The 18,675-nt window shown below is 62.6% G+C and overlaps 1 protein-coding gene across 1 annotated transcript in view; it reads right to left on the reverse strand.

Annotated features, from left to right (window-relative positions):
* Pde5a (phosphodiesterase 5A) overlaps positions 1-18,675 on the reverse strand; it is a 47,442-nt gene that overhangs the window by 10,908 nt on the left and 17,859 nt on the right. The window contains exons 9-11 of the mRNA XM_077803518.1: positions 6,670-6,757; positions 4,124-4,224; positions 2,647-2,724 (exon numbers count right to left, since the gene is read on the reverse strand). Of these exons, the coding sequence (XP_077659644.1) occupies positions 2,647-2,724; positions 4,124-4,224; positions 6,670-6,757 (267 nt within the window). The remainder of the gene's footprint in view (positions 1-2,646; positions 2,725-4,123; positions 4,225-6,669; positions 6,758-18,675) is intronic.

Genomic DNA, 18,675 nt, shown 5'->3' on the forward strand with positions numbered 1-18,675 from the left:
AGCATAAGGACAGCGCTGCCAAGGGTTACCCGCCAAGAGTGACAGCAAGTTCTCTATCATGAGTCAGGAGGTCCGAATTCCCTGGCTCCTGGTGGCTACCCTGAGCATGCTCAGCCACACACAGCCTCTGACAGACAGGCTCCACCTGGCAGGTGGAGGGGGCAGGAGACAAGCTCTTAGGCCCACCATTATGCAGACTCTGGAAGACAGCTCTAGTGCCCACGAGAACACGGCTGTGTCCAGAGTGCTCCCATGTTGCTGCTGCGACAGGCAAAGCCTTCTCCTGCAGCAAGCACCCACAGTGCAGGGCTCCTCTGTCCCTCTAGGCCTGGCAGGTGCAGGAGCTCACTGCAGAGCACCCCTCTGTCCCTCTAGGAATGGCAGGTGCAGGAGCTCACTGCAGAGCACCCCTCTGTCCCTCTAGGAATGGCAGGTGCAGGAGCTCACTGCAGAGCACCCCTCTGTCCCTCTAGGAATGGCAGGTGCAGGGAGCTCACTGCAGAGCACCCCTCTCTCTCTAGGAATGGCAGGTGCAGGAGCTCACTGCAGAGCACCCCTCTGTCCCTCTAGGAATGGCAGGTGCAGGGAGCTCACTATAGAGCACCCCTCTGTCTCTCTAGGAATGGCAGGTGCAGGGAGCTCACTGCAGAGCACCCCTCTGTCCCTCTAGGAATGGCAGGTGCAGGGAGCTCACTATAGAGCACCCTCTGTCCCTCTAGGAATGGCAGGTGCAGGAGCTCACTGCAGAGCACCCCTCTGTCCCTCTAGGAATGGCAGGTGCAGGGAGCTCACTATAGAACACCCCTCTGTCTCTCTAGGAATGGCAGGTGCAGGGAGCTCACTATAGAGCACCCCTCTGTCCCTCTAGGAATGGCAGGTGCAGGGAGCTCACTATAGAGCACCCCTCTGTCCCTCTAGGAATGGCAGGTGCAGGGAGCTCACTATAGAGCACCCCTCTGTCTCTCTAGGAATGGCAGGTGCAGGGAGCTCACTATAGAGCACCCCTCTGTCCCTCTAGGAATGGCAGGTGCAGGGAGCTCACTATAGAGCACCCCTCTGTCCCTCTAGGAATGGCAGGTGCAGGGAGCTCACTGTACAACACCCCTCTGTCCCTCTAGGAATGGCAGGTGCAGGGAGCTCACTGTACAACACCCCTCTGTCCCTCTAGGAATGGCAGGTGCAGGAGCTCACTGCAGAGCACCCATCTCTCCCTCTAGGAATGGCAGGTGCAGGGAGCTCACTATAGAGCACCCCTCTGTCCCTCTAGGAATGGCAGGTGCAGGGAGCTCACTATAGAGCACCCCTCTGTCCCTCTAGGAATGGCAGGTGCAGGGAGCTCACTATAGAGCACCCCTCTGTCTCTCTAGGAATGGCAGGTGCAGGGAGCTCACTGCAGAGCACCCCTCTGTCCCTCTAGGAATGGCAGGTGCAGGGAGCTCACTATAGAGCACCCCTCTGTCCCTCTAGGAATGGCAGGTGCAGGGAGCTCACTATAGAGCACCCCTCTGTCTCTCTAGGAATGGCAGGTGCAGGGAGCTCACTGCAGAGCACCCCTCTGTCCCTCTAGGAATGGCAGGTGCAGGGAGCTCACGGCAGAACATGCCAACTTGAAACACTTCTTGCCTACCCACACCAGGCAGAAGATATTAGGGAAACCAGTGCACAGAAAACCAGTGCACCACAGAGGACCACAATCACCAAGGCCAGCCAGCGCTGTGGCCTCCACAGATGGCAGGGTGGACCCACGTGAGCACAACCACCAGGCACGGGCAGAGGACGCTCAGTGCCAGGCGCACAGCCTGCTTTCCCTGATGGGCCTCAATACGAGAGGCAGTACAGAGGGGTCCCCTGTGTTGATTGTGCTGGTAAGGACACTGTCACTGGCCACATACTTCCAAAGCACCTGAGGGGGCAAGGACAGGTGCTGTCACAGCAAGGAGGGCGCTGAGGGGACCCTGTGCAGGCTGATCATTCTCTGCCCACCACTCTCTCCACGTCACTGCCCACCAGCTCTCAGGAAACGCTGCCTGTGCACAGCATCAGCAGGCCTCCTCCCACTCATCTGTCTCTCTGGGAGCATTGTCAATGATGCAGTCCTCACAATTCCAAAGGTGGCCGTAGTCACAGCAAGGGTGGCGCCATACCAGGGAGAGGGACAGGTGGGGTGACGTGGAGACCAGGACCCCTGGAGCAGTCACAGTAACAGTGAGGGTGGCACCGTACCAGGGAGAGGGACAGGTGGGGTCACCTGGGGACCAGGACCCCTGGAGCAGTCATAGTAACTGAGGGTGGCACCGTACCAGGGAGAGGGGGCAGGTGGACCCATGGATGGCCCAGCTGTGGCAGGGAACCTGCAGGCGCCCTCTGGCTCCCTGGGTCTCAGCCCCTCCACCCCTAGCAGGGTGGCCACACGCGAGCCTCCGGCAGGAGCTGAGATCCGCCCCTCAATCCTCTCTGGAGGTTGTGCAGAGCCAGGGACAGTCCTTCAGTGGAGCTCCATGCTCTCAGGTCAAGGGCGTCATGGTCCAGCCCCCTCTCTGGGCTGCAGAAGGCTGGCGCCCAGCGGCCACCTCGGGCCACAGTGGCCATGGATGTGACGCGAGCACAGGCTCCGTGGGAGGACGTGCTGGCAGGAGAGTGACTCACAGAAACAGCTCCTTCTGATGAGGGTCTTCCAGGTTGAACTGGTTCTTTCTTATGAGTTCAAAGAATTCCCCTCGCCTCCTTGAAACAGAAAACATGAGGCGGTTAGGAGGTCCCTGCTCACCCGTGACCCAGAGGGTCACGGAGACACCTTCCCTCTCATGGCCCAGGAGACCACCATCCCTTCCCTCTGCCCGCGTGGTTTTGGTGGAATGTTCAACTTCGCCTGGTTTTCAACCACAGAGAGCAGTCCTTTCAGTTCTGGAATATGTCAATGACAAAGTGAGTAACAAGCGTGACATCAAGTGACAGGTAAGGCATCTGAGGGTCGGGACCTAATGAGACCTACAGGTTTCAGGTTAGCTCCGTCTACCGTGTTCCTACACCTTGTGGCCGTGTTAGGAAGGCTCTGGAAGCCAGGGAAGGCCTGGTGAGCTAGTGTAGCCTCTGTGGTCATCCCAGGAGCTGGCGGGGTCAGCGGGAGGAGCTGCTTTGGGCCCAGCACTGCTGAGTATCTGAAGAACGACTCGGCACAGTGCTCAAGGTCCAGCTGGAGACAGACCCAGGGAAAGGAACGCCCGTGGGACGGCACTGACCGCACCTGCTGAGAACCACAGTCAGGAGGTCTCACCTGGTCAGGTGAGACCCACGAGGCCCAGAAGGCCTGGGCAGGCTGTGAGGTCACAGGTGGTTCTCACGTGCCTGGTCCTGGGGGAAGTTTACTGTGTCTCCTTCTGTCCTCCTTAACTCAGTGTCCACCCCTCACGCAGCAGGTGTCGTGGGTGCTGCTGGGGCGCGACAGTGGACATCTGGCGTAGGGGCTGGGTGTTTGTGCTGTTTGCTTTGCTTCCCCAACAGTGGCTCAAACTGGCCCCAGGACCCTCGTGCAGAGGGCAGGCTGTGCTCCCGGGAAATCGGGTGACCCCCACTCCCCATCTCACAGGAGCACCAGCACTCTCCCTGCGAGCTGGGAACCCCGACTGTCGGGCTCTCGGAGAAGCGCCTCGCTGGGCAGATGCACAATCACCAACGCCACCTTCACCGTCTCAAAGTTGTACGCAAATGTCCCCTTCTGGTGCCAAAATCAAATAAAAAGAAAGCTGAGCTGCTTTTTTGGCTCTGGTAGCTCTTCCTGCCCCCGGGGTTGGATGGTGGTAGGAAGGAGGTGCGAATGGAATGAGTCCCGTGTGGGAAAGGGGGAAGGCCACAGGCCCAGGAACCTTCAGCGGGAATGACCTTGAGTCAGAGATCTGGGCGATCACGGCTTCAGAGACACCGTGGGAGATGAAGAAGGGAAGCAGCCATGTGCTCTGTGAGCTTTAGCTCTCAGTGAGCAATGGGACAGAGTTCTCTGGCTGCGAAACTTCAAACTCCAGCCCACCTGAGGGTCAGCGCTGCCAGGGGTCTGAGGACTGCCCAGACCTGGGCCTGGTGCAGGAAGCCCGCAAGGCCTGCCTCGGAGGGGTCTCCTAAGACTCACTTGATGTACAGCGCCAGGTCTGTGGCCAGGATGGCTTGCTTGATCATCTTCAGCGTGGCCTTGTACTCTTCCACAGAGAGGCCGCTGAGAATCTGGTTGCCCTTGATAGAGGAAAGAGAAGCATCACTAGCACTCCATCCAGAGACGCTGCGGGGAGCCATCCGCCACGTCACCTGCCCCGAGCGGTGCGGGAGATGGCACCGTCTGCTCTTCCCCGCCACCCTGGGTGACATGCCACTTGTTCCCAGGCCTGAGCACAGACAGAACATCTCCTGGCCACCTACTCTTCCTGCTGGCAGGTTTGGGGCTACAATCTCACAGCAAGTAAAACTGAGAAGTGAAGCGGTGTCAGGAGCGGAGCTGCAAGGGTCAAACCCACGATCCGGGCCACGGCCCTGTGGCTTCTGTGATAAGCCCAGAAGGATCCTCATGTGAATCCACACACCTTGGTGGCTCTCTAGTGTCAGACGGAGTAGAACGCACCCAGAACATCTGTGGACGGAGTCAGATGTGTCTCCTTAATCAGCACCAACAAAAGCCCAGAGGCCTGGGAACGAGGCCAGGAGGCAGAGGGTTTGCTGTGAGGACCAGGCCCCTGCCGGCCGTCCAGGCGGGGGCCAGAGTGCGCGGGCTGGAGGAGCCGAAGCACTGTAGCAGTGGCATGGCTGAATCAATGACCAAACGCGTCACTCGGCCACGGACATAGAGGTCCTCTAAACACTGAGTCATTTTAGATTCTGAGCCAAGCGGAGATGCTTGTATTCAAGATAAAACAGCCTCAGGCACAACAGGAGGCATCTTTACACTCTGACTTTTCCTTCCCCAGCAGAGGCTGTAACTTCTGCACATCATGTCAAAAGATGAACTACACAGCAGGCCTTGCAGTGGAGCCGACCCACGTACAGCCGATTCCACGTGTGCCCACACACCGTGACCTGTACTGTCCAGTAAAAGAAGGACTTCCAACACGCGGATGGCAGAGCTGCCTACGAGGACAGCAAGGCCTTTCCACACGACACCACACACATTTCTGCAGAGTCTTGGTTTTGAAAAGCTGCACACTGGAAATCGCACACTTACGGGGAAAACAGGGTTGGGGTAGACCACGCGAAACCTAGGCACAGAACCAGGCCCAGGCCAGACCTCTGGCCGAGCAGGTCCCCAGGGCCCCTGAGATGTGAGAGTAAGAAACCAGCAGTGGAAATGAGAAGGTGGGCGCTGAGGCGAAGCCAGGCAGGCCAGGACCCAGGTGACCGCCAACGTGGAGCAAGGCCCGCACCTCCTGGGTGCCCGTTTAACATTCTTAAAACAGACCCTGCCCCCAGGAGACGGGGCGGGGGGCCTTCCTCCCCTGCCGAACTCAGAATCCAGCACCCACAACTCTGGCTCACCGTAGCCCGGACAACCTGTGTAAGAATTGCTCCTAGAGTACACTGCAGTGACACAGGAACCAGCTGTGACAGTCACAGGCCCTGGCAATCCCCCATGAGGCCATCTATGGGACGTTCTGCGGAGGCTGGAGCAGGCTGCGTGGATCTTCCCCTCCATGACACCAGGGTCCTGAGGAGTGGGAGCAGGTCCTCACACCTCAAGTGACAGCCGGCAGGTCCTGTCAAGGTCCTGCAGGTGAGGGGACGGGCCAGGACCTGTGTCTGGACACCTCCCTGTGACACGGGAGTCTAAGGGCCAGGCTGTCTGGCTCCCACTAGGGGGCGCTCTGTGGGGAGCAGGCATTGCCCCCGGGAAGCGCTCGACGGGGCTCTCCAGGCTCCTGGCACAGGGGCTTCCTACCAGAACAGGGCGGAGAGCCTTCCCGTCAAGCTCCCAACTCCCCGGCACCGGGCATCTGGCTTCTCCATGGAGAACCAGGGACGACCTGGTGGGACCTCAGGGAGCTGGAGGGACAGGGATGGCCTGGGACTCTGGGTATTGTCCCCAGGCTCAGAGAGGCACTAGCCCCAGGCCCACCCACAGACGCGGTGATGGGTAGGCTTTGGGGTCCCCCACGCCAGTGCTCGTCAGCACAGCAGTCAGGACTTCCCTCTGTCACACGGGTCACACGAGCAGACAGAGATGGCACGGAGGCCCGAGGCCTGCGCCCGGCCAACGCCCCCTCAAATGCCCCGGCGCCCTCTCCTGCTCACTGCCCTTAAGGTAGGGAGGTTCTGTGCACGGCTGCCTCTGCCACACGGACAGCGGTCCAGGCAGCCCGGCCGTCCAACAGCGCCCTTCCTTGACAACATGGTAGCATTAGACGTGTTAGTGAAGAGAGGGCTGTGTGCTTCTGGGTGGCACGGCAGTGCTCAGTGTGCGCCAGGCCAAGCCAACGCCCAGCGCCACAGGCTGCAGAAGCCACAGAGCCATTCCCCCGGGGCGGCCAACGCAGCCCCGCAACCCACGGGCAACATGGAGACGGCTCAGGGTGCAGAGGCGCTGCGAGGTCTCCGCGGATCTGGTTCCTGTTGCTACCCAAACGAGAAGGGCGCGTGTTCAGGCTTAGCGCTGCAGGTGGGAGCAGCAGGCGGGAGCCGCAGAGGGGGACTCACCGGGCTGTTGAGGATCATCAGGCACTGGTCGAAGTGGTGGTGCTCCATGATGGAGTGGCAGTAGAGCTGGGCCAGCGGGTGCTCTGTCCTGTGGGCGTGGAGAGAGGAGAGGCCCTCAGTGTGGTGAGCTCAGCAGACCGCCTCACCCAGCAGCCAAGCCCGCCCTCCGCCCCCGCCCTCCGCCCTCTGCAGCCACCTCTGGAGCAGGCAGACCACCCCGAGGCAGGAGAACCTGCCTGTTCTGAGTGTGAGCACTGTTGGTGTTTTAGCAGAGTGGACCTGCAGTGTGGGGACAGGAGGGGAGAACCGCCCCAGGGGTAAGAAAACACCTGTTATACATAAATATTATCGCACACATTACAGTTTTACATTTTAATACTGCAACTGACTCAGACTCTGACACCAATTCACAGGTCAGCTTTGCCTTTGCAGTAAAGCTCGGGCGGGGGTCGATGTTCCCAGCACTGATGCGGTGGAATTCAGGGGCCTGTGCACTGGACCCAGGCCCAGGGAGCTGCCCAGGCTCAGCCCCTGGAGGGAAGCAGGCGGCTGAGTCAGTTGGCTCCTGGTTCCTGCAGTGCCCGACGTCGCCGGCTCTGAGTGACCCAGTGGTGCCCGGGCTGAGCAGAGGGGCAAGGCGGTGCCCAGTTCAGCAGGCAGGAGACAGCCAGGCCTGCACAGGACGCCCTGCCTGTGTCCCGTGCTCGCCTCTGGCCCTGCGCAGCCCCCACCATCTCTGCTCCCAGCTGCAGGAAGGGGCCGGTGAGTGCTGGCAGGTGTCCAAGCCCCTGGCTAGTTGCCACTCCCTGCGGTTCTCTGACCAGCAGGTAATTGGTGGAGGGTTCAGAAGATGCCCCAGGCTGAAGGACTGTGAGGTGTGAGCACCTGGCCCAGTGAGATGAGGGCATGGAGGTGAGGGCCGCCAGCCCAGAGCCCGCCTGCCTCACCCATGCTCACTCCTGGTCCTCAGCAAGGGGAAAGGCGAGCAGGCAGGGCCGGAAGGAGAAGGAGGCCTGGGCCGCCTGGTGAGCTAGGAGGCCAGGGGGCTTCCAGGAGCCTGAGCCAGGGAGGCTGCAGGCCTTGAGCACTCGGCCGTCCCAGGCCGTGCCTGCAGGGAAACCAGGCAGAGACCGCTGGTGACGGAGGTTCAGAGGTCGCTGAACTTGAACCTGCTTGGGTGGACACACGGTGGAGGGGGATCCGAGTGCATCTCCTGCCCTGCATCACTCCGACCAGCGCCTGGGTGCTCCACGAGGCCTCCACGGGCGGCCTGGGCTAGGAAAGGCAGTCGGGGCCTCGACAGCAAGCTGGAACGTCAGCGGGCATCACTTCAGCAGATGCAGACAGGGTGCGTCCCCTCGGGGAGTGGACAGGGGCAGGCGTGCTCGCCTGACATCGAGAGCACAGCCTCATGAGCGCAGGAGGGGGGCAGGCCCCCGCTCCCCGCTCACAGCCGTGCTCAGAAAGCCAGGCTTCGCACCCTGCGGCCTCTAATCCGGCAGAGGTTGGTGCCAGGAGGATCTGGAAAACCACGCGGGCAGGGGTCCGTTCCCTGAACTCAGAGCTGTGGTGCTCAGCCTGCCTGGCCAACCACGGTCCAGGTCTGAGAGCTCCTCAGGACATGTGCAGAAACAGGAAGCTTGAAACAACAGGCAGCGGGAGCCCTGGGGAAGGCCACCCTGCCCCCCCCCGCCCCAGGACTACCAGCACTAGCGGCTGAGACACGCTCCTCACTCAGGGCCCAGACCTCTCCCGCCACCTGTCCCGCACACCAACGCCCTGGGGTCTGCACGGCCTCCCTGCTCTGCGCCCATCTGACCCTCCGACCTCCTGGCCCTGGCTGGCACTTCTCATCTCTTCACAGGGATCGGCACACCCCACAGCCTTGGGGCAGCGGGGCCCAGACTGATGGCCGCTGCCCCCACCCACCAAGGCACAAGGCAGGTCGTGGACACCACGGATGGCTGAGGGCAGCAGTGGAGCTGGACCTCACTGCCCCTAGCCGACACTCCCTCCTCCAGCAGTGGAGCTGGACCTCACTGGCCCTGACCAACACTCCCTCCTCCAGCAGTGGAGCTGGACCTCACTGGCCCTGGCCGACACTCCCTCCTCCAGCAGTGGAGCTGGACCTCACTGGCCCTGAACAACACTCCCTCCTCCAGCAGTGGAGCAGGACCTCACTGGTCCTGGCCGACACTCCCTCCTCCAGCAGTGGAGCTGGACCTCACTGGCCCTGGCCGACACTCCCTCCTCCAGCAGTGGAGCTGGACCTCACTGGTCCTGGCCGACACTCCCTCCTCCAGCAGTGGAGCTGGACCTCACTGGCCCTGACCAACACTCCCTCCTCCAGCAGTGGAGCTGGACCTCACTGGCTCTGGCCGACACTCCCTCCTCCAGCAGTGCAGCTGGACCTCACTGGCCCTGGCCGACACTCCCTCCTCCAGCAGTGGAGGTGGACCTCACTGGTACTGGCCGACATTCCCTCCTCCAGCAGTGGAGCTGGACCTCACTGGTCCTGGCCGACACTCCCTCCTCCAGCAGTGGAGGTGGACCTCACTGGTCCTGGCCGACACTCCCTCCTCCAGCAGTGCAGCTGGACCTCACTGGTCCTGGCCGACACTCCCTCCTCCAGCAGTGGAGCTGGACCTCACTGGCCCTTGCCGACACTCCCTCCTCCAGCAGTGGAGCTGGACCTCACTGGTCCTGACCGACACTCCCTCCTCCAGCAGTGGAGCTGGACATCACTGGTCCTGACCGACACTCCCTCCTGCAGCATTGGAGCTGGACCTCACTGGTACTGGCCTACACTCCCTCCTCCAGCAGTGGAGCTGGACCTCACTGGCCCTGGCCGACACTCCCTCCTCCAGCATTGGAGCTGGACCTCACTGGTACTGGCCGACACTCCCTCCTCCAGCAGTGGAGCTGGACATCACTGGTCCTGACCGACACTCCCTCCTCCAGCATTGGAGCTGGACCTCACTGGTACTGGCCAACACTCCCTCCTCCAACAGTGGAGCTGGACCTCACTGGTCCTGGCCGACACTCCCTCCTCCAGCAGTGGAGCTGGACCTCACTGGTCCTGGCCGACACTCCCTCCTCCAGCAGTGGAGCTGGACCTCACTGGTCCTGGCCGACACTCCCTCCTCCAGCAGTGGAGGTGGACCTCACTGGCCCTGGCGGACACTCCCTCCTCCAGCAGTGGAGCTGGACATCACTGGTCCTGGCCGACACTCCCTCCTCCAGCAGTGGAGGTGGCCACACTGGTCCTGACCGACACTCCCTCCTCCAACAGTGGAGCTGGACCTCACTGGTCCTGGCCGACACTCCCTCCTCCAGCAGTGGAGCTGGACCTCACTGGCCCTGGCCGACACTCCCTCCTCCAACAGTGCAGCTGGACCTCACTGGTACTGGCCGACACTCCCTCCTCCAGCAGTGGAGGTGGCCACACTGGTCCTGACCGACACTCCCTCCTCCAGCAGTGGAGCTGGACCTCACTGGCCCTGGCCGACACTCCCTCCTCCAGCAGTGGAGGTGGACCTCACTGGTCCTGGCCGACACTCCCTCCTCCAGCATTGGAGCTGGACCTCACTGGCCCTGGCCGACACTCCCTCCTCCAACAGTGCAGCTGGACCTCACTGGCCCTGGCCGACACTCCCTCCTCCAACAGTGGAGGTGGAACTCACTGGTCCTGGCCGACACTCCCTCCTCCAGCAGTGCAGCTGGACCTCACTGGTCCTGGCCGACACTCCCTCCTCCAACAGTGGAGGTGGACCTCACTGGTCCTGCCCAACACTCCCTCCTCCAGCAGTGGAGCTGGACCTCACTGGTCCTGACCGACACTCCCTCCTCCAGCAGTGGAGCTGGACCTCACTGGTACTGGCCGACACTCCCTCCTCCAGCAGTGGAGCTGGACCGCACTGGTACTGGCCGACACTCCCTCCTCCAGCAGTGCAGCTGGACCTCACTGGTCCTGGCCGACATTCCCTCCTCCAGCAGTGGAGGTGGCCACACTGGTCCTGACCGACACTCCCTCCTCCAGCAGTGGAGCTGGACCTCACTGGTCCTGACCGACACTCCCTCCTCCAGCAGTGCAGCTGGACCTCACTGGTCCTGACCGACACTCCCTCCTCCAGCAGTGGAGCTGGACCTCACTGGCCCTGACCAACACTCCCTCCTCCAGCAGTGGAGCTGGACCTCACTGGTCCTGGCCGACACTCCCTCCTCCAGCAGTGGAGCTGGACCTCACTGGCCCTTGCCGACACTCCCTCCTCCAGCAGTGGAGCTGGACCTCACTGGCCCTGGCCGACACTCCCTCCTCCAGCAGTGCAGCTGGACCTCACTGGTCCTGGCCGACACTCCCTCCTCCAGCAGTGCAGCTGGACCTCACTGGTACTGGCCGACACTCCCTCCTCCAGCAGTGGAGGTGGGCCTCACTGGTCCTGGCCGACACTCCCTCCTCCAGCAGTGGAGGTGGACCTCACTGGTCCTGGCCGACACTCCCTCCTCCAGCAGTGGAGGTGGACCTCACTGGCCCTGGCCGACACTCCCTCCTCCAGCAGTGGAGCTGGACCTCACTGGCCCTGACCAACACTCCCTCCTCCAGCAGTGGAGCTGGTCCTCACTGGCCCTGACCAACACTCCCTCCTCCAGCAGTGCAGCTGGACCTCACTGGCCCTGGCCGACACTCCCTCCTCCAGCAGTGGAGGTGGACCTCACTGGCCCTGGCCGACACTCCCTCCTCCAGCAGTGGAGGTGGACCTCACTGGCCCTGGCCGACACTCCCTCCTCCAGCAGTGGAGCTGGACCTCACTGGTCCTGGCCGACACTCCCTCCTCCAGCAGTGAAGCTGGACCTCACTGGCCCTGACCAACACTCCCTCCTCCAGCAGTGGAGGTGGACCTCACTGGCCCTGACCAACACTCCCTCCTCCAGCAGTGGAGGTGGACCTCACTGGCCCTGACCAACACTCCCTCCTCCAGCAGTGGAGGTGGCCACACTGGTCCTGGCCGACACTCCCTCCTCCAAGGTGGAGCTGGACCTCACTGGCCCTTGCCGACACTCCCTCCTCCAGCAGTGGAGCTGGTCCTCACTGGCCCTGACCAACACTCCCTCCTCCAGCAGTGGAGGTGGCCACACTGGTCCTGGCGGACACTCCCTCCTCCAGCAGTGGAGCTGGTCCTCACTGGTCCTGGCCGACACTCCCTCCTCCAGCAGTGGAGCTGGACCTCACTGGTCCTGGCCGACACTCCCTCCTCCAGCAGTGGAGCTGGACCTCACTGGCCCTGACCAACACTCCCTCCTCCAGCAGTGGAGCTGGACCTCACTGGTCCTGGCCGACACTCCCTCCTCCAGCAGTGCAGCTGGACCTCACTGGTCCTGACCGACACTCCCTCCTCCAGCAGTGGAGCTGGACCTCACTGGCCCTGACCAACACTCCCTCCTCCAGCAGTGGAGCTGGACCTCACTGGTCCTGGCCGACACTCCCTCCTCCAGCAGTGCAGCTGGACCTCACTGGTACTGGCCGACACTCCCTCCTCCAGCAGTGGAGGTGGCCACACTGGTCCTGGCCGACACTCCCTCCTCCAGCAGTGGAGGTGGACCTCACTGGTCCTGGCCGACACTCCCTCCTCCAGCAGTGGAGGTGGACCTCACTGGCCCTGGCCGACACTCCCTCCTCCAGCAGTGGAGCTGGACCTCACTGGCCCTGACCAACACTCCCTCCTCCAGAAGTGGAGCTGGTCCTCACTGGCCCTGACCAACACTCCCTCCTCCAGCAGTGCAGCTGGACCTCACTGGCCCTGGCCGACACTCCCTCCTCCAGCAGTGGAGGTGGACCTCACTGGCCCTGGCCGACACTCCCTCCTCCAGCAGTGGAGGTGGACCTCACTGGCCCTGGCCGACACTCCCTCCTCCAGCAGTGGAGCTGGACCTCACTGGTCCTGGCCGACACTCCCTCCTCCAGCAGTGGAGCTGGACCTCACTGGCCCTGACCAACACTCCCTCCTCCAGCAGTGGAGGTGGACCTCACTGGCCCTGACCAACACTCCCTCCTCCAGCAGTGGAGGTGGACCTCACTGGCCCTGACCAACACTCCCTCCTCCAGCAGTGGAGGTGGCCACACTGGTCCTGGCCGACACTCCCTCCTCCAGCAGTGGAGCTGGACCTCACTGGCCCTTGCCGACACTCCCTCCTCCAGCAGTGGAGCTCGTCCTCACTGGCCCTGACCAACACTCCCTCCTCCAGCAGTGGAGGTGGCCACACTGGTCCTGGCCGACACTCCCTCCTCCAGCAGTGGAGCTGGTCCTCACTGGTCCTGGCCGACACTCCCTCCTCCAGCAGTGGAGCTGGACCTCACTGGTCCTGACCGACACTCCCTCCTCCAGCAGTGGAGCTGGACCTCACTGGCCCTGACCAACACTCCCTCCTCCAGCAGTGGAGGTGGACCTCACTGGCCCTGGCCGACACTCCCTCCTCCAGCAGTGGAGGTGGACCTCACTGGTCCTGGCCGACACTCCCTCCTCCAACAGTGGAGCTGGACCTCACTGGTCCTGGACGACACTCCCTCCTCCAGCAGTGGAGCTGGACCTCACTGGTCCTGGCCGACACTCCCTCCTCCAGCAGTGGAGCTGGACCTCACTGGCCCTGGCCGACACTCCCTCCTCCAGCAGTGGAGCTGGACCTCACTGGTCCTGGCCGACACTCCCTCCTCCAGCAGTGGAGCTGGACCTCACTGGCCCTGGCCAACACTCCCTCCTCCAGCAGTGGAGGTGGCCACACTGGTCCTGGCCGACACTCCCTCCTCCAGCAGTGGAGCTGGACCTCACTGGCCCTGGCCAACACTCCCTCCTCCAGCAGTGGAGGTGGCCACATTGGTCCTGGCCGACACTCCCTCCTCCAGCAGTGGAGGTGGACATCACTGGTCCTGGCCGACACTCCCTCCTCCAGCAGTGCAGCTGGACCTCACTGGCCCTGGCCGACACTCCCTCCTACAGCAGTGGAGCTGGACCTCACTGGTCCTGGCCGACACTCCCTCCTCCAACAGTGGAGCTGGACCTCACTGGTCCTGGCCGACACTCCCTCCTCCAGCAGTGGAGCTGGTCCTCACTGGTCCTGGCCGACACTCCCTCCTCCAGCAGTGGAGCTGGACCTCACTGGTCCTGGCCGACACTCCCTCCTCCAGCAGTGGAGCTGGTCCTCACTGGTCCTGGCCGACACTCCCTCCTCCAGCAGTGGAGCTGGACCTCACTGGTCCTGGCCGACACTCCCTCCTCCAGCAGTGGAGCTGGACCTCACTGGTCCTGGCCGACACTCCCTCCTCCAGCAGTGGAGCTGGACCTCACTGGTCCTGGCCGACACTCCCTCCTCTAGCAGTGGAGCTGGACCTCACTGGTCCTGGCCGACACTCCCTCCTCCAGCAGTGGAGCTGGAACTCACTGGTCCTGGCCGACACTCCCTCCTCCAGCAGTGGAGCTGGACCTCACTGGTCCTGGCCGACACTCCCTCCTCCAGCAGTGGAGGTGGACCTCACTGGCCCTGACCAACACTCCCTCCTCCAGCAGTGGAGGTGGCCACACTGGTCCTGGCCGACACTCCCTCCTCCAAGGTGGAGCTGGACCTCACTGGCCCTTGCCGACACTCCCTCCTCCAGCAGTGGAGCTGGTCCTCACTGGCCCTGACCAACACTCCCTCCTCCAGCAGTGGAGGTGGCCACACTGGTCCTGGCCGACACTCCCTCCTCCAGCAGTGGAGCTGGTCCTCACTGGTCCTGGCCGACACTCCCTCCTCCAGCAGTGGAGCTGGACCTCACTGGTCCTGGCCGACACTCCCTCGTCCAGCAGTGGAGCTGGACCTCACTGGCCCTGACCAACACTCCCTCCTCCAGCAGTGGAGCTGGACCTCACTGGTCCTGGCCGACACTCCCTCCTCCAGCAGTGCAGCTGGACCTCACTGGTCCTGACCGACACTCCCTCCTCCAGCAGTGGAGCTGGACCTCACTGGCCCTGACCAACACTCCCTCCTCCAGCAGTGGAGCTGGACCTCACTGGTCCTGGCCGACACTCCCTCCTCCAGCAGTGCAGCTGGACCTCACTGGTACTGGCCAACACTCCCTCCTCCAGCAGTGGAGGTGGCCACACTGGTCCTGGCCGACACTCCCTCCTCCAGCAGTGGAGGTGGACCTCACTGGTCCTGGCCGACACTCCCTCCTCCAGCAGTGGAGGTGGACCTCACTGGCCCTGGCCGACACTCCCTCCTCCAGCAGTGGAGCTGGACCTCACTGGCCCTGAACAACACTCCCTCCTCCAGAAGTGGAGCTGGTCCTCACTGGCCCTGACCAACACTCCCTCCTCCAGCAGTGCAGCTGGACCTCACTGGCCCTGGCCGACACTCCCTCCTCCAGCAGTGGAGGTGGACCTCACTGGCCCTGGCCGACACTCCCTCCTCCAGCAGTGGAGGTGGACCTCACTGGCCCTGGCCGACACTCCCTCCTCCAGCAGTGGAGCTGGACCTCACTGGTCCTGGCCGACACTCCCTCCTCCAGCAGTGGAGCTGGACCTCACTGGCCCTGACCAACACTCCCTCCTCCAGCAGTGGAGGTGGACCTCACTGGCCCTGACCAACACTCCCTCCTCCAGCAGTGGAGGTGGACCTCACTGGCCCTGACCAACACTCCCTCCTCCAGCAGTGGAGGTGGCCACACTGGTCCTGGCCGACACTCCCTCCTCCAGCAGTGGAGCTGGACCTCACTGGCCCTTGCCGACACTCCCTCCTCCAGCAGTGGAGCTGGTCCTCACTGGCCCTGACCAACACTCCCTCCTCCAGCAGTGGAGCTGGACCTCACTGGTCCTGGACGACATTCCCTCCTCCAGCAGTGCAGCTGGACCTCACTGGTCCTGGCCGACACTCCCTCCTCCAGCAGTGGAGCTGGACATCACTGGCCCTAAGCAACACTCCCTCCTCCAGCAGTGGAGGTGGACCTCACTGGCCCTGACCAACACTCCCTCCTCCAGCAGTGGAGCTGGACCTCACTGGTCCTGGCCGACATTCCCTCCTCCAGCAGTGGAGCTGGACCTCACTGGCCCTGGCCGACACTCCCTCCTCCAGCAGTGGAGGTGGACCTCACTGGCCCTGACCAACACTCCCTCCTCCAGCAGTGGAGCTGGACCTCACTGGTCCTGGCCGACACTCCCTCCTCCAGCAGTGGAGCTGGACCTCACTGGTCCTGGCCGACACTCCCTCCTCCAGCAGTGGAGCTGGACCTCACTGGTCCTGGCCGACACTCCCTCCTCCAGCAGTGGAGCTGGACATCACTGGCCCTGAGCAACACTCCCTCCTCCAGCAGTGGAGCTGGACATCACTGGTCCTGGCCGACACTCCCTCCTCCGGCAGTGCAGCTGGACCTCACTGGCCCTGACCAACACTCCCTCCTCCAGCAGTGGAGCTGGACCTCACTGGCCCTGACCAACACTCCCTCCTCCAGCAGTGCAGCTGGACCTCACTGGCCCTGGCCGACACTCCCTCCTCCAGCAGTGGAGCTGGACCTCACTGGTCCTGGTCGACACTCCCTCCTCCAGCAGTGGAGCTGGTCCTCACTGGCCCTGACCAACACTCCCTCCTCCAGCAGTGCAGCTGGATCTCACTGGCCCTGGCCGACACTCCCTCCTCCAGCAGTGGAGCTGGACCTCACTGGTCCTGACCAACACTCCCTCCTCCAGCAGTGGAGCTGGTCCTCACTGGCCCTGACCAACACTCCCTCCTCCAGCAGTGCAGCTGGACCTCACTGGCCCTGGCCGACACTCCCTCCTCCAACAGTGGAGCTGGACCTCACTGGCCCTGACCTACACTCCCTCCTCCAGCAGTGGAGGTGGCCACACTGGCAGGTCCAGTCTCCCTCTCCATCACCCAACGGTCCCCGTGTCACAGAGGCAGGACTCACTCATGCTGTCTGTACTGGTCATCATCATTTCTTGGACAGTGGCCTAAAGACGGAAGCCACACCTTGTCTGCAGCCCTTCTGCCAGGGGAGCACCACACTCTAACAGCTGCTCCTCACCCCTCGGTCTGACAGCCAGGGCACCTCCCCGTGTCATTTCCTCACCTCCAAAGCCGAATCCCGTCAACACGGCCAAGACGGTCTTCCTGGACCCACAGCAGCCTACCGCAGACGTCTCTCCCTGAAACCCCAGGGCCACACTGTGCTTTCTCTTGTGCAGTCTGCACCTCCCCCTGGGCCCCCCAGTGCCTTCTCTTGCAGTGATAATCCCACCTCCACCGAGACCCCGCTTTCCCTCACCCACCGCGCGGTGGGAGAGGCAGGCATGAGCAGTGCTCCTGTCCCCATGTCCGGGCGCCTGCGAGACCCCGCACAGCTGACCTCTTGGCCGCGGATGGTGAGCCCCAGTGTCAGACACAGCCTGGGGCTGCCTGGGAGGCCTCTCCTGTCTCAGAGGGCCCCCCTGAGGGGCTCCAGGACCTGGCTTAGTGCTGGGTCCTGTCGGCCCGGAGCTCCTGCTGCCCACTGCTGCCCTCTGCGCCTCTGGTGCTCTCTCTACTGAGGAGTCGGGACGTTCAGGGGGGTCTGCCCCAGGGCCACCCCTCGGAGGACAGGGCTCTCTAGGGGGATGTTCAGGGTGCTCTTCTCCCTGGAGCCCCCCTGAGGAGGACCCGACTTTAAGTGTGGCCCATTTGCTTAGAAGGAAAGAGAAAACCCTGGAAAATTCTCAGCTGCTTCTTTGAAAAACCACAGGAAGAGACGAAAGCCCTGAAGCTTTGACTTTTTTAAGAAAGCTGTCATTTGGCCCACGTCTGATCTGAGCAACACCAGCAACCGACGACTTTTCCCAGGAATTTTTGTTGTTGTTAAGAGAGAGGATGACGCTCCTCCAGATGTTTATCTGGTAATTATTTTTATATAAACAAAGGAAAAATAGTTGAGTGGATTTTCCTCAGGGTCAGGCAGAGCAGCAGGGCATCATCTCTGTGCCACAGCCCGGTGACGGGAAGACCCTGGCTCTGAGGCGCGGTGGGTCCCTCACAGCTCGTGCCCACTGCTCTTCAGGTCATGCTGCCGAGACGTCACCTGTGGCTCGACTACGCTGGGAACCTTTTCTGGTCCACATTGTTCCCTTTCATAACTTCTCTTCAAGTCAGAATCAGGATGAAGTGCAGGGGACAGAGGACCTGTCACCCTTCCGGTTCTCCAAAAGGCAGGTTTTCAAGAGGGACCAGCAGCCTGTGACCCCGGACCAGAGCCCAGGGTCAGCACAGGACACGGCTGCACGTCACGCGATGCTGTCCACAGGAAGCTTTGGGGCCGCGCACAGAAAGGCCGGGAGCAGAGCCTTCTCAAGCTGCGGGACGTCTGGTCCCCAGAACTCCCGAAAGCTCACTCCTGTGCCACTGAAGGACGCTTGCAGAGAGAGGTTCTGCGTCAAGAGGTGGACTTTGCAGCCAAGTTGCTACAGGAAAACAGCAATGTCACAGAGGCTGCACCGTCTGCTGAGGGGTGATGCCGCCTCTCCATGAGCCTGCAGCGGGTGCACCACTCGCTGATGGCCTTGAGGTCAGAAGCTCTGGTCCAGGCCTAGGGCCCTCCCTCAGGACACCAGGGCAGGTTCCAGAGCCACTCGGCGTCTCTAGCATCTGCTGCTGAACTCACACAACACGCCCCGGCCTTCCCCCTGGCCTGGGTGTGGTGACGCCACCCTGAGGTGGCTGCATCTTCTCCGTCTGCAGCTCCCTGGCCAAGGCCACAGGGGGACTGTGCAGGGGAGTGGACTTGGAACCCAGATCTGGCCACGAGGCCTACTTCTCCATAACCGTGCCGGGTGCCTCCCCTGACCCTGACCCACAGAAGCCTCGTCCAGAGCGCGGCCAGGGAAGCACATGTCCACACTGTCCCCTCTGCTCCAGGGGAAGCTGCCCCCCACAGCCTTGGTAGTTCTCTAGAGACTCCTACGCCGGGAGTGCACGCACTGAGGCCCAGCTCCCACCACTGCCAATGAGACA

Source organism: Urocitellus parryii, chromosome 10, assembly GCF_045843805.1.
Source record: "Urocitellus parryii isolate mUroPar1 chromosome 10, mUroPar1.hap1, whole genome shotgun sequence".
Classification (NCBI taxonomy): Eukaryota; Metazoa; Chordata; class Mammalia; order Rodentia; family Sciuridae; genus Urocitellus; species Urocitellus parryii.